The 16,082-nt window shown below is 38.6% G+C and overlaps 2 protein-coding genes across 12 annotated transcripts in view; both read right to left on the minus strand.

Annotated features, from left to right (window-relative positions):
- The window catches only part of SPATA22 (spermatogenesis associated 22), a 411,549-nt gene that overhangs the window by 329,860 nt on the left and 65,607 nt on the right, over window positions 1–16,082 (minus strand). For 9 of the 11 annotated variants that reach the window (XR_008621653.2, XM_034941280.3, XM_055101368.2 and 6 more), the window contains 2 exons: window positions 15,693–15,822; window positions 12,392–12,489 (listed from right to left, as the gene is read on the minus strand). Coding sequence is in view for 10 of the 11 variants with exons in the window: in XM_034941280.3 (XP_034797171.2) it covers window positions 12,392–12,489; window positions 15,693–15,822 (228 nt within the window). In the remaining variant the exon portion in view is untranslated. Of the gene's footprint in view, window positions 1–9,223; window positions 9,552–12,391; window positions 12,490–15,692; window positions 15,823–16,082 lie in introns of those variants that run through there. The other 2 variants (XM_034941286.3, XM_034941283.3) reach the window with 1 other exon arrangement.
- On the minus strand, window positions 1,334–6,407 carry LOC129394413 (olfactory receptor 1E2). The gene has a single exon (XM_055101374.2). It carries the CDS (start codon window positions 3,048–3,050, stop codon window positions 2,106–2,108), a length of 945 nt encoding a protein of 314 aa, XP_054957349.1. The 5' UTR covers window positions 3,051–6,407; the 3' UTR covers window positions 1,334–2,105.

Genomic DNA, 16,082 nt, shown 5'->3' on the forward strand with positions numbered 1-16,082 from the left:
AATTAATGTGAGTATTATCAGGAAAACTAAAAATAACAAATGCTGGCAAAGATGTGGAGAAGGATAATTCTTATATATTGTTGTTGGTGGGAATGTAAATTAGTACAGCCATTATGGAACATGGTATGGAAGTTCTCATAAAAGCTAAAAATAGAACTACCAATTGATGTAGCAATCCCATTACTAGGTGTGTATGCAAAAGAAAGAAAATAGGTATGTCCAAGAGACATTTTCACTCCCAGCACTATTTATGGTAGCCAAGATATGGAATCAACCTAAGTGGCCAATCAACAGATGAATAATGAAAATATGGTGTATATATACACAATGGAATACTAGTCAGTCATTAAAAAGTATAAAATCTTATCATTCATGGCAACATGGATGAGCCTGAAGGATATTTTGTTAAATAAGTCAGGCACAGAAAAATAAATACCACATATTCTCATTCGTGTGTGGAAGCTTAAAAAGTTGGCAGTATAGAAGTATAGAGTAGAATATTGGCCGCTAGAGGCTGAGAAGGGGAAGAAGTGGGGTTACAGAGGTTAGTTAATAGATAAAAAATTATAGGATAGGAGGAATAAGTTCTAGTGTTCTATAGTGCTGTAGGATGACTCTGGTAAACAATTTATTGCATTTTTCAAATAACTAGAAGAGAGAATTTTGAATGTTCTCAATACTAAGAAATGATAAATTTTGAGGTGATAGAAATGCTGATTTTCCTGGTTTGATCATTGTACATTGTATACATGTATCAAAATATCACACTGTACCCAATAAATATGTACAATTATTATGTGTCAATTTTTAAAACCATTTCAAAATAACTAATATAAATGAATGAGTGAACAAATGAGTGAGATTCTTAAGCAGACTTTGGTTCCCTTCCCCATGCTTGAGAAGTCCTTTTTAGGGCCTTAGGTATGACTTAGTTCTTAGATATAGATAAACTAAACTATGGTATCTAAGCAAATAGAAAGTTCATTTTAGGTTTGGGTCAGGTAAAAAGACATGCAGACATAAAAATTAAGAAAAGTTCAACCATTGTGGAAGTCAGTGTGGCGATTCCTCAGGGATCTAGAACTAGAAATACCACTTGACCCAGCCACCCCATTACTGGGTATATACCCAAAGGACTATAAATCATGCTGCTATAAAGACACATGCACATGTATGTTTATTGCGGCACTATTCACAATAGCAAAGACTTGGAACCAACCCAAATGTCCAACAATGATTGACTGGATTAAGAAAATGTGGCACATATACACCATGGAATACTATGCAGCCATAAAAAATGATGAGTTCATGTCCTTTGCAGGGACATGGATGAAACTGGAAATCATCATTCTCAGTAAACTATCGCAAGAACAAAAAACCAAACACCGCATATTCTCACTCATAGGTGGGAATTGAACAATGAGAACACATGGACACAGGAAGGGGAACATCACACTCTGGGGACTGTTGTGGGGTGGGGGGAGGGGGGAGTGATAGCTTTAGGAGATATACCTAATGTAAATGACGAGTTAATGGGTGCAGCACACCAACATGGCACATGTATACATATGTAACAAACCTGCACGTTGTGCACATGTACCCTAAAACTTAAAGTATAATAACAATAAAATAAAAAAAAGAAAGAAAACAAAGTTAGGAGACAGGCTGATGTGAACACTTGCTCAGGAAGATGAGTAAAAAAATTTATTCAAAATTTGTAGTTTTGTTTAGCAAAGAAGGGGACTGAGATGTTTGGGTCTTATTATTGACATGAGAGGACAGAATATCATTTAAAGCAGACCTACAGGGTTTTTTCAAGTACACATGATAAACTGGTGGTTTAACAATGAAGACGGAAATTTTAATTTAAAGATTTTCTTCACCTGGGATTAGCAAAAAGGAAAATCTTCCTAGCAGGTTACTGAGAACACCTTACTTCAACTACATATCCCCCCCACATCTGTTTTACTTACTTAGAAATTATGTAATATTACATTTAAACAAAAAGTTTCATGTGCAGAAAAAAAGAGATCTGAAATAATATTGAAATATTAATGTCCTTGTATCTATTGGATAAAATTATGTAAGACTCCCAAGTATTACCATCATAGAAGGAAGGGATTTTTCCTTTTACAAATGACCCTTTCCAGGGCTCCCTTCATGTCTCTGTTCCTCAGGCTGTAGATGAAGGGGTTCAGCATGGGGGTCACCACAGTGTACATCATAGCCATGACAGTGTCCTTTAGAGTAGAACTATTAGCTGATGGGCATAAGTAGAGACCAATAACGGTCCCATAGAACAGTGACACCACAGACAGGTGGGAGCCACAAGTAGAGAAGGCCTTGCAGATACCCTTAAAAGAAGGGACCTTGAGGATGGAGGAGACAATTCTTGCATAGGACCCAAGGATGAGTAGGAATGGGATGACAACAATGAACCCTCCCATGATAAATATCACCCATTCATTAACTCGAGTGTCAGAGCAGGCCAACTTCAGCAGAGCAGACATATCACAGAAAAAGTGGGGGATCACATTGTCTGCACAAAAACACAACCTGGCCATGAGTAAAGTGTGTAACATGGCATGGAAGGTGGTCAGCACCCAGGACAGCGCCACCAGGGAGAGACAGAGCATGGGGCTCATGATGGCAGTGTAGTGCAGGGGGAAGCAGATGGCCACATAGCGGTCATAGGCCATGGCCACAAGGAGGAAGCTCTCCAGGTCTCCAAATAATAGGAAGAAGTACATTTGGGTCAGGCAGTCCGCATAGGGGATGGATGGGTCCTGGTTCTGCATGTTCTGTAACAACTTGGGAATGGTCACGGAAGAGAAGCAGAGGTCAGAGAAGGACAAGTTGCTGAGAAACAAATACATAGGCGTGTGGAGATGGGAGTCCAGTCGAATGAGGACAATGATGAGGAGGTTCCCCAGGAGGGTGGTGAGATACATGGCCAAGAACAGGGCATAGCACAGGTTTTGCTGCTCTGGTTGGATGGGCAGGCCCAGGAGCAGGAAGTCTGAGATGCTGGTTTGATTTTGTCCCATCATGCTCTGTCTCCAGTATCTTTAAGAGAATATAATAGGGTCCCTCAAAACCATGAATAAAAATAAATATATTCCTATGATACATGGTCAACAGGTGTTCTTCAATCACTGATTTCACCCTCATTTTCCCTAACAACAATCTCTATATTCAGAGATTTCTATAATTATTTCTATAATCAGAAATGTGCCACATCACAAAATCCACGCTACTTTTCACACTGATCCATCTCACTTTTCATAACATGTAGCAAGATTGACTCCTCCTTTCTTTCTAAAACACTCTTATCTATTAGCTTCCGTGCAATCACACTGGTTTCCTGACACATATTGGCCATTCCTTCTTAACAACTGTAAATGGCTTCTTCTCTAACAGTATCTTATATGTTGCTGTTTTCTGGGAATTTTTCCTAAATTCTGTTCTAATTCTACAGATCAAGCCCTGAAAGAGTTCACCTGTCCCCGTGACACTGATTACCATCTGAACTTCCTGGGTAAACCTATCATCATTAGTACTGCATTACCAGTTGCTTCCTGATTATCTCCCTATGGATCATGACCATCCTCAGCTTAACAGATCCCAGATGAAACTCGTTATCTCACCCTGCCACTCTCCCAATCTGCTCCTCCAGTCTCTCATATCTCAGTAAAAGGAATCCAGGCTCAAGTCAGAAACCTGGGAGTTTTCTTTCATTCATTTATTTCTCTTAAGATCAACATCTAATCCTAGCAAGTTATATAGATTCTGTACTTCATTCTATTTCTAATTCACCCACTGCTTATCCCAGTTGCCACAATCTGGAACAGGCTGACATCTTTTCTTGTCTGGACTATTGGAATAGTCTCTTACTTCATCTCCCTGCTGCTATGCTCACTAGCCTTCAACCCATTCACACTGTGGCGTTCTTTTTTTTTTTTTTTTTTTTTTTTTTTTGAGACGGAGTCTCGCTCTGTCACCCAGGCTGGAGTGCAGTGGCGCAATCTCAGCTCACTGCAAGCTCCTCCTGCTGGGTTCACGCCATTCTCCTGCCTCAGCCTCCCGAGTAGCTGGGACTACAGGCACCCGCCATCGCGCCCGGCTAATTTTTTGTATTTTTAGTAGAGACGGGGTTTCACCGTGTTAGCCAGGATGTTCTTGATCTCCTGACGTCGTGATCCGCCCGCCTCAGCCTCCCAAAGTGCTGGGATTACAGGCGTGAGCCACCGTGCCCGGCCACACACTGTGGCATTCTAAGATAAAAAGCTGATCATCATTCTCCTGCTCAGAGTCCTTATGGATTCTCATTATTCTTAACATATACGCAAAATTCCTTTCAAGGACGCAAATGATATTTCATTATCTGACCCATGCCTACCTCCACAGCCTCATCTGGTCCCACAATGACTCTTGCATCAGCATTCTCCAGCAATGCTAGACTTAGAAGTCATAATTTCTTGCCTCCAGACGTTCACACTTGCTGTTCCTTCTGTGTAACATCTTACCTCTGCCTCCTCTCTGTTTTTTTTGTTTTTGTTTTTTTTTTTTTTGAGTCAGAGTCTCGCTCAGCCGTCCAGGCTGGAGTGCAGTGGCACGATCTTGGCTCACTGCAAGCTCTGCCTCCCAGCTTCACGCCATTCTCCTGCCTCAGCCTCCCGAGTAGCTGGGACTCCAGGCACCCGCCACTACACCAGGCTAATTTTTTTGTATTTTTAGTAGAGACGGGGTTTCACCATGTTAGCCAGGATGGTCTCGATCTCCTAACCTCATGATCCGCCTGCCTCAGCCTCCCAAAGTGCTGGGATTACAGGCGTAAGCCACCACACCCGGCCCCTCTGCCTTCTCTTACTTGGCATACCCCTGCTTCTCCTGCAGGTTTACTACATGTCACCAGCTCAGCTCAATCACTCAGACCAGGTGAGACCTGCTTCTAAGTTTGCACAGCATCTTGTACTCATCCAGCAGCATTCAATGACCTTGATTGCTTGTTTATAGCTGAGTTTCCTACCAAATTGTAAACTCCATACAGATAAGGCCATGACTGCCTTCGTGACTGCACCAAGGCCAGCAACTGGGATGGTGCCTGGATATGGCCAATGTTTCATTAGTATTTGTTGGCTGTCCTTCAGGCTGAGACATACACTCCTCCAACTTTATTTTTTATTTATTTTGAGACAGAGTTTCACTCTTGTTGCTCAGCATGGAGTGCAATGGCGCGATCTCAGCTCACCGCAACCTCCGTCTCCCCAGGTTCAAGCAATTCTCCTGCCTCAGCCTCATGAGTAGCTGGGCTCACAGGCAAACGCCACCACACCCAGCTAATTTTTGTATTTTTAGTAGAGACGGGGTTTCTCTATGTTGGTCAGGCTGGTCTTGGACTCCTGACCTCAGGTGATCCACCCGCCTCGGCCTCCCAAAGTGCTGGGGTTACAGGCATTAGCCGCTGCGCCCGGCCCCTCCAACTTTAAAGCAGCCAACGCCCATTGTAGTTAGTTTAACGACACCTATTAAATCCTCCCAGAATAAGAATTCACTAGCCTTAACCATTTAGTGCTAGTTTTGACACTTTATTACAAAATTCTGAGATAAACTTCAGACCTATGGGAAATGTTAGACCATCCAACCACACTACTCTTTATTTTAAAAAGACAGCCCATTATGCATGTTGACACTGTCATTTTGGTTTTGGTGTTGATGTCTACATGGTTCAGTTATGTGGACATGAAGAATTGTATCTGAAAGTTTGTATAATTTGGGGAGAAAGGGAACGAGGATATCCACCCTTGAGACCTCGCTGTACTTCCTCTCCAGATATCCATACCTCAAAATGCCTCTGAGCTAAGAGAGCTGAAGGGTGTTAGGGTACATGAGAAGTTCCTTCCCTAGAGGGATGTAGCTGAGTCTGTCGGGATCTTCACCCTGCTAGTGATGTTTAGTCTAGCTACGTTAACAGTTTTTCACATTTGAATATAATCTGCTAGTATTGTAGTAGGGAAATGGCATCAAGTGAAGTTTCACATGCCTGTTCTCTCAGAAGTTTGCCTGCTTGGGAAATGAGTGGGACCAATCTCTGGTGTCAAGGGTCTTATTAGAAATTCCAAACCAGAGAGACATCACTTGTGAATGCTGCCACTGATCGGGAATATAAATTTCAGCTGCTCCCTCAATAATGCCTCTCATCTTCTTCACCTGGTAAATCTACAGTTCTCAGTCTGGACTGAATATAAGAATCACAAAGGTCACTGCTTCTAAAACTTTAATTTACATACAAACCACCTGGTGGTCTTGTTAAATGCTGATTTTGATTCAATAGGTCTGGTGTAGGGCCTAATATTCTACATTTCGAAAGTTAAAATTTCACATTTGGTGATGCCAATTCTGCTGTTCTGTGGACCACACTGAGAAGTAAGGACATATAATACATTTTAAAAATACAGATTACGGCACCATCCCCCAATAAATGTAATTAGAATCTCTGGAGGGGGCCTTAAGTAAGCTCCTTAAGTAATTCAAATATATGGCCGAGGGCTTGAAATCTCTGTATTAAATGCCTATCTCATAGAGATGTCATTATGTTGAAATGATACAATCATGAGAGAGGACATTGCATAGTATTAATGGACACTGTCATTAATAAAAAGATATTAAGTTGTGAACATTAAATCAAAATATTTCTGGAACGTAGAAAAGTCTTGAAAAGCAGAGAGGTGGAGAAAAGGAAAGTTATATCTGAAAAACTATCCTATAGAACATCATACAACTGGGGAAATCAAGACCCTCAGGTTGTAGGGATACTAAGCTACCAGCTTATTCACCCTCCTGCCCAACTTACTCTGTGTCTGAGGTTAACTCCAGGGCCCTGATCCAAAATCCTCCTCCCCTTTATTGGTTGCAACAGCCTTTGTAGTCATCACCTGTGTCTGTACCCACCCTTCTGACATCTCTCTTTCTACCTATCCCTGGCCCTAGGGGACTATGCATCCTGGAGGAGCCTAGATCCTGGAGGAACTCATTAAAAACAAAGTAATTACACAGGACGTCTCTAGAACAAATTATCTTAGAGGCCTGCAACAGTGACTGATTACAGCTGCTGATCACACCTTACTATACTTTGGGTGATCAGGGGATCATGAGAATGGAGAGAAGCTCAGGGATGAGTGTTTAATCATTGCCTGCTTAGGGAATGGAGACCATGTCTGTGAGGTTGGGGCCTACATCTTGAGAAGTGAAGAAAAGTGGTTGGAGAAGTCACAGAAGCAAGCAGGGACCAGACTGTAAATGTCCTAAAATATCTTAAGAGTCTAAGAGTTTAGGCTTTATCCTGTGGACAACAACAAGCCATCAGTGGTCTTTGAATAGAGGACCACCACGGAAAGACATATGCTTTGGAAATATTTCCAGGTGGCAGAATCTCTTACTATAACCCAACTCCCTGTAAATAGGCCCTAGGAGAGAGAAAAATGGTAACCAACAAGGATCAGACTTCCAATACCCAACCATATACAGATATAAAGGACAGGAATAAGAGAAAAGATGAACTCTCCCGGATCACATTCAATTCTTCCTCAGGCAAATATGGAAAAGTAAATCCATATTTGCAGCCCTCTGAGTTACTTCTAGCTCCTTACCTCTCTAGGAAAACCTTAATAACCAGACACCATCATTATCTCAACCACTCTTCACGTGTCATATTACCTCCTACTAGCTTTTCCTTACCCTACAACTGATCACAAGACCACAACTGACATTTACAACTCCTTCTTCCACACCCATTCCATGTTCCCTTTTACATAACTTCAGCTAGATTCAACCCACATTCCTTTTGAGTCTGAATCCTCAGTGTTATTGTTTTTCTTGGGTTGCTATAATAGTGTTCCATTAACTTTTACTATGTGACATCCAGAAGAATCCCCTGCATATCAGATATGGTCTTCCCTTTCCTCATTATGCAGAGAAACACAATTTTCCATTGTTAACTGGGATTGAAGTACCACAGGCAGTACAGTAAACCCCTTCTTTGCCTACTGATTCGAAAACATAAAGAACCAAAATTGCCAAATGGCAGTCTCAACTTTCAGTAGAATAGAACCATGGAAGCACTTCTGGTAAAACATTAAGAATTGTATCAGACACTTCTTCCTTAAGAATTGTATCAGACACTTCTTGTCCACCACTTCAAATTCTCTCAGCCATCTTCTCTTATTCCAGCCATGGTTGCAATAACCAATTCTGTGCAGACTTTGACCAGCTTCACATAGATTCGGTCTGACAGTATTACTCAGGCCTATTCCATCTGCTTCTTGTGTCCTGCCATATGGTTCCTCTGATTCCATGGAGTAGAATATCATGGAAAACCAGCCCAATGCTCATACATACACAACCAGAAAGTGCAAGGGAGTTGTTGCCGTGTTGGTCAACCCTTAAATACAGGTATTGGGAGCTTATGCATATATGCCTTAGTCCCTCCTAGTGGTTGCCAACTCAATAAGTCATCCTAGTAACTGGTCTCTCTTCTTCCCTATTTAACACCCCCTCTATTCCTTACTTCTTCACATGAGGTAAAATTCTCAAATAAACTACTTACAAATAAGACTTTTTCTCAGTCTCCACTTTTTGGGTAACCTAGGCTATGACAGAAAGTAAGATCTGTTAATCAACAGAGCCCAAAATTGTGGGGGTAGGGAGCAAAAGTTCTGTGGGTATGTTAGTTGGTTTAATAATGAGGAAGTCAGCCCTACTACCACTCCTTGATTTCCAGACTTGTGAATCATGGCTATGAGAGAAACATGATGATACATGGGCTCCTGGTTCAAAGCACACCAACCTTTCTGGCACCCCTAATTTTTGTTACTTTGTGAACTGCTCTGTCTCTAGCGTTTGCAACAATGCCTGGCACAAAGCAGATTTTCATTAAATATTTGAAGTAATTAAATGAACCGCACAGAGTAGCAGTTCCAGAACAATGCTTAATAACAGTACTGACAGTGGGTACACTTGTCTTTTTCCTGATAGTGCAAATACCTGTAGTATTTCCCCCTTAAGCCCAATGCTGGCTTTTGAGCTAACTCAGATGTATTATTATCCCATATTAAATAAGCATCATCTATTCCTGTTATAGTGAGCATTTTTATCTAGGATGGTTGTGGAATTTTAGCAAATATATCATTTTAATAAAAACATTAAAATTATACTTCAAAAACTCTTTCCACATTTAAAAGAATTCAAATACTTTAATTCAACAAGTGAAATACAATAGTAGCTATAAAACTATGGAGATGGTAAATTAAGCAATAACAGAAAACTGCTATAATTTATGCTAAACTTCCTTTTATCACTACTTAAGTTTCATTCATCACATTAATATAATACTGCATCTCAACATCTGCAATTTTGACAAATGCCTGGAAAGTTTTTTGTTCAGAAACAGACGCCGGTCTGACAGAAACACATTTGAAAATGTTCTTTTTCTGGTCATAGTTGCCAACACATCTATGAACTCGGCCTCTAATCAGTCTCGGAAGTTCACGATCCTGTTTTTCAAAAAATAAATATCAAAAAATAGTTATTACTTCATCTGAATTTCAATTTTTTAAATATTTATGTGATCAACTAAACATCTGTCACCTCAAAATGCTATAATTCCTTCACGTGAGTCAGGGCCCCACTGCTAACAAGACAATGATAGTTATTCACATATTGGTACCCTGTAACAGAGGAAAGACCCTCACTTGGTAGGGCTCTTACAAGCTAGCAAGTTGTTGCTTCTTCAAAGACTGAATAATCCCCAGTGTAATGACACATGAAATTACCCACTCTTTTATCAGATTCCCAGAGTTCCACTTTCAGTAGGCAGCAGACTGGGTGACTCAAAACAGCTCATCAGATGACAATTAGGATAGCTGGATGAAATGTTTTGTTAAAAATCTCCTCGTAAGCATCAGAGAGATATTAAGACAGTGAGGAATTACAGAGACCCCCTCACCCCCCATCTAGGATAGTATGGGAGTCTCAGATGAAACCTGATTTGGGGTGTGCTTTCTCCCTGAGATGTCTGCAAATTACAGAAAAGCATTTGAGAGTCTAAGAAACTGAGCAGAGATTTCACAGACTTATATAGGTGGGAAACAAAAAAATGGAATCTTAGGCGTCCAAGGAAAAGAGATTCTAGTAACCACCCCCACTCAGACCTGAAGCTTAAGGTTGGGACCCAAAAGTGTGATGCCTTTAGAGACAAGTAAATCAGAAAAAGATTAGCCTTCTCCAAATCCTCTCAATTATGAATAAAATTAAAGCATTCTGAAGTTGCTTTCATTAAATAGTCACAAAAAGCACTAATTATAAGGGGAAAGACTAATGATTGATAAAAGGATTATATGAAAATGAAAAACTTCTGTTTATCAAAAGCCATCATTAAGTGGGAAAAAGCAAACTATGGATATAAGAAAATATTTGCAATGCACATAATGGACAGAAAACTGATTCCCAGAATAGTTTTTCTTTTTAATTCCTAGAATCAGTAAGAAAAAGACAAATAAGAAAACAGCAAGATGCCTGAACAGACTTTACAAAAAAGATATCTAAATAGCATATGAAAAGGTACTCAACCTCATTACTCACTAGAGAATTGTAAAGAAATGAGATAACACTAAATTTACTCACCAGAATTATTATAATAAAAAAGATCGACAATACTAAGCGTTGGCAAGAATGCAGAGCAACCACAACTCTCCTACATTGCCTGTGAGTACTTAAATTGACACAATCCTTTGAAAAATTCTTTGGCAATAACTACTATATTTGAATATACACATGCTCTATGACCCAGCAATTTTACTTCTGAGTATATATCAAACAGAAATACATGCAAATGCATAAGAGACATAGATAAGAATGTTCATAGAACATTATGCATAACAGCAAAAAATCCAGAAACCCAAATGCCCACCAACAGTGAAATAGAAAACTGTAGCATATTCATGCAGCACAGTATTATACATAGCAATATAAATGAGTGAGCTACAGCTACACACAACAACATAGATGAAACTTACAAACATTTTGTCAAATAAAGGAAATCACATATTTAAAAATACATAATGTATGACACTATTTTTATAAAGTTCAAAAACAGGCAGAATTAATTGATGACACTAAAAGTCAGGCTAGTGGTTACCTGTAAGTAGAAGACAAGAGGTAGTGAATGGGAAGAAGCACAAAGGGATTTGGGGGGTGATGGCAATGTTCTGTTTCTTAACCTGGTTTGGCATTCACTTTGTGATACTTCATAGAACTGTACAGTTATGATTTTTATACTTTTCTGTACATGTTATATTGCAAGAACAAAGTTTTTTTTAAAAACTTCAGACTAGATAAAAATAATACACATTCAAGATATTATAGGAATTGACAATTATTTATTGATCATCTACTATGTGTCATGCACTGTATATTCATGTTTCATCATTTAATCCCCTTAACCTTTCGAAGTAGGAATTTGTCTCCCCATTTTATAGATTTTTTTAAAAATCTGAAGTTCGAGTAATTTAAGCAGCTTTCTTAAGTCATAAAACTAGAAAATGTTGGAGTAAATGCTGGAATCCAAGTCTGATTTCAGAATTGAGGCCAATGTCAGAATTAAGGTCAAACTTTTACAAAGTTTATGTAGCTCTTACACAGCCTCAATGTGTGTAGGTCTATAGCCTCCTTTGCAATCTCCACACTTCTATGTCACCAAGCCTCTTCCTTATATCCCAGCCCACTATGCTTTCCCCCAATTTCAGAACCACTACCATTACCCCTATCAGTTCCTAACTCTTCACTTTGGTAATTATAACTACTTTCAGTTCCCTGAACAAGTGAAGCTCTCTCTTAGCTTCAAGTATTTGCATATGCTGCTCCCTCATCTTAGACTATATCCTTCTTTCCCTCCCCAACACATTTTGGCTTAGTTGATTCTTATTAGTCCTTAAAGATCTAGGATAAGTTACCACCTTCTTTGAAAATCTTTCCTTGATCTGCCCCTTCCTTCTTACCTACTTCTCTAGCACCCTGCACATACCTAGCTCCACCATGCCATTCACCATACCACAGTGTAACATTTCTGTACCATTCTACCTGGGATTACAAACTCTTTGAGAGAAAGAGCCATTTGCCATTTACATTCCACTTTATATCCCTCACACCCAGCACAGTACCTAGCACGTATTAGGCTCTCTATATTATATAAATAAACAACTTTCATATCAGAACTAAAACCAAAGTGTTAAAAGTACTAAATTGTTAACAGAATTTATATTTCCACTGAATTATAGCCTGCATGTTTATATTCTGTTGACATAGGCTTCGCAAAGAGTACTTCAAAAATACTCACGATTTCATAAAAGACACAAGGCAGAGTATTTTTCCCATCCCTCATAAGAAAAGTCTTCGAATAATATGGGCCAGGTGTAACAGCTGAATCAAGAACAGCTAAGCAATATTGAAATGGGGGGAAAAAATGAATGTTGGTAAACTGCAAATAAAATTTAACAAAGAGAAGCTGATGTTTAAATAACTATCCATATCAACCTCTCATAGTTCTATTTATATAGCAATAAAGAAGACATTTTAAGAAGAGAAGATATTTCTCAGGCAGTTTTATAGGTAGGAAAACAAAACTTCTGACTCTCTCCAACTTAGGAACAGATTATATGCCAAGCTCATACAATTGACAATAAATGGCCATCTGAAACTTTTTCCTTAGAATGTGTAGTACAGAGTGGTTAAATCCCCAGAACAGTCTACGACATTATAATAATAAAATGCACATGTGTAACAAATAAGCATCATAATTTAATGAAAAAAGAAACACTGAATTAGAATCAGGAGACATGCATTCAGGTCCCAGGTACTTCAACTTACTAATATTTTGTGACTTTGAGCAAACTGGGTTTTAAATTTATTTTTATTATATACATTTAAGGTATACAACATATTTTCATATACATACATTTTCATATACCTATATATAGTGAAATCATTTCTACAGTGAGCAAGTTAACATACCCAACACCTTCCATAGTTATCCTTTTTGTGTGTAAGAGCACCTACAATCTACTCTTACCAAAATTTTAATATACAATACAATAATATTAACTATAGACCTCCTCTGTGCATTAAGTCTCTAGACTTACTCATCCTACATAATTGCAAGTTTGTACCCTTTGACCTACATCTCCCTATTCCCTCCTCGAGTAAACTGTTTAACCACTTTCAAATCTGTTTCTTCACCTATAAAACGCAAATTGTAATTCATGTTTATCTCAAGAAACTATTATGAAGTGACAGCATTATTCATTTATTTAATAAACATCTACTGAGTACTGGTAGTGGGCATTTATTATTTTGAGGCTGGCCTCCATTTCTGCTAAAAAGACCCAGATTATCCTTCAGGAAAATTCCATTTTTAGCCATATTATTTGGATAGGATTTGTCCCCATCCCCAGATCCACCAGTGAACTGTGACTGACTTAATCCAATCAGCATATTTTATTACTCAACTACATAGTTCAGGGTTTCTGCAATAGGCATGTTACCAAGTCAGAAATGGTTATATGCAAAGACTCATTTGTTAGTTTCTAGGAAAGAGCAATCAGAAGAAAAATCTAAGAATATGACGGTGTGGTATAAGAATGTATAGCCTACAGAAATTTAATAATCAACTTGCTACCATAAGGAGAGAGTCAGAAGCTTCTGGAGAGACTATAGTGTGGAGCCTTAAGATGATGCCAACATTATGACTGGCCAGAAGGATGGAGAGAAATCACTGTGCCATCTCTTGAGCAGCTAGATCAAGCTTTGCCTGAAGTCAGAAACCTAGCCACTTTTCAGTTGCATGAATAATTCTCTATGGAACACAATATTATACATAGCAATATAAATGAGTATTTAAAATCCACTAAAGTTGTTTTTTTCTGGGGGGTGCTTGCAACTGAAAGATACTTCCTATATACAGTGCAGTGTGCTAGACACTAAAGTGTAGTAAAATGAAGTATCTACCTTTGATAAGTTTAGAGTCTAGCCTAGGAACTCAGGATTATTATAGCACTATGAAAGCTAACCATCACATATAAAAGCATGGACCCCCTTCATTTCTTGATAAGAATGTCTACTGGTGTTTATAATGAGTATTGTGATATTCTTAAAAGGATTATTCTGGAGTGAACCTGAACAACTCACCAAAGAGAACCTGGGGAAATGAATGGAATCAGCATGTCCTTTTAATAGGCTCAGGTTATTTTAATATTTATATTCTGTAAATGAGGTGAGAGCCAAAGGCATCTTTCACACAGGAAAAAGCAATTTAGTGGGAAGTCCAACAGGGGTTAAGATCTTTGAAATAAGATGTTCTACCTCTGACAGTATTCTAGCTCTGACAGAAAACTGACATGAAATACAATACCATCTGCTATTGCAGTTACGTGGCTACCGGTAAGAACTGAACAAAATAAGAGCTAAGTCAAGCTTCAACAGAGTAGTAACAGTCACGCCAACCAGCTAAGAGATATGCTTCAAGCAACATGAGTAGGACTTGATAAAGAATCCCTGAAGTATATGGGAGTTCCAGAGGCCAGAGGCATGGAAACCTCCAAAAAGCCAAAAACGAAAACTGAACAAAACCAGCCCAGCCAACACCTTGATTTTAGCACTGTGATACCCTGAGTATAGAACGCAGTCAAGCCCACATGGACTTCTGATCTACAAAACTTGAGTTAAGAAGTGGGTGTGGTTTTTAGCTGCTAAGTTTCCATTACTTTGTTACGCAGCAATTGAAAATGAATACAGCGTGCTTTACTCAAAGTCTGAGTCTCTATTGAATCCAATGTCACTTTATATAATAAAGCTTTTTCCTTAACGGTAACAAGAGAGAAACTGGAATCATTTTTAGGTGAAAGTTAAACATGTGAAATGACTGCATTGATAGAAATCTACATCTATATATACACACACTTATATTTACATATATATATATATAAATAAAACAGGACAAAAGGAAAAGGAGGAGGCTGTATCAGTTTCCCATTGCTGCTTACAAATTACCGCAAACTTAGTGGTTGGCTTAAAACAACACAAAAGCATTATCTTAATAGTTACAGAGGTCAGAAGTCTATAATGAGTCATCAAAGCCGTGTTCCTTTTGGAGGCTCTAGAGTAAAATCTATTTCCTTAATTTTTCCAGCTTCTCAAAGATGCCTGCATTCTTTGGCTCATGGCCCCTTCCTCCATCTTCAAAGCCAGCAAGGTAGCATCTTTCAATGCTTTCCTTGTATAAGGGACCCTTGTGATTACCTTGAACCCACCCAAATAATATAAGATAATCTTCCCATTTCAAGATCCCTAACTTAATTACATCTGCAAAGTCTCTTTTGCCATATAAGGTAGCATTCACAAGTTTTGGTAATTAGAATGTAGGCATTTTAGGGTGCATTATTCTGGTAATTAGAATGTAGACATTTTTAGGGAGCATTATTCTATCTACCACAGGGACTATTATTAAAACTTCAGTTCTTTGAATATACTTTAGGGAGTAGCAAAAATCAGACTGTTTTATTTGGAAGAAAAAGGACTAATCATACATTAAAACCTGTCCTCCAGAGAGTATTACTGAAGTATTTTTAAAGTATTTTACCTACCTAATACTTCAAAAAGAAGTACAGTTTTCTGTGCGTGTTCACGCCAATACTTCACACCTTCAATAACTGCAGAAATAATTCTTAAAGAACTAGCTTTTTCCTTAAACTGTAACTGATACAATGAGGTTTCCTTTTGAAAAAATAAGAAACATAGTATTAGAAAAATATTTGTTTTTTTCATCATACTCGTTTACCTTCTATGTAAAAATTCTAAGTCCTTACAATGGACAAGTGTGTAAAAAGAACTACTGAAAATTTTAGTATAGTTACTTCCCTAAAATAAGGCCATCAATACTATATGGCAGATGGAGAAACCAGGGTGCACTTAGAGACAATCAAGAGGAGAATTATTTATATAGGTATTCATTCACTCATTCATTCATTGACTAT

The sequence above is a fragment of the Pan paniscus genome, chromosome 19, assembly GCF_029289425.2.
Source record: "Pan paniscus chromosome 19, NHGRI_mPanPan1-v2.0_pri, whole genome shotgun sequence".
NCBI lineage: Eukaryota > Metazoa > Chordata > Mammalia > Primates > Hominidae > Pan > Pan paniscus.

Coding starts and splice junctions, on each gene's coding strand:
- LOC129394413 (XM_055101374.2), bottom strand. CDS start 3,050: ATGATGGGACAAAATCAAACCAGCATCTCAGACTTCCTGCTCCTGGGC.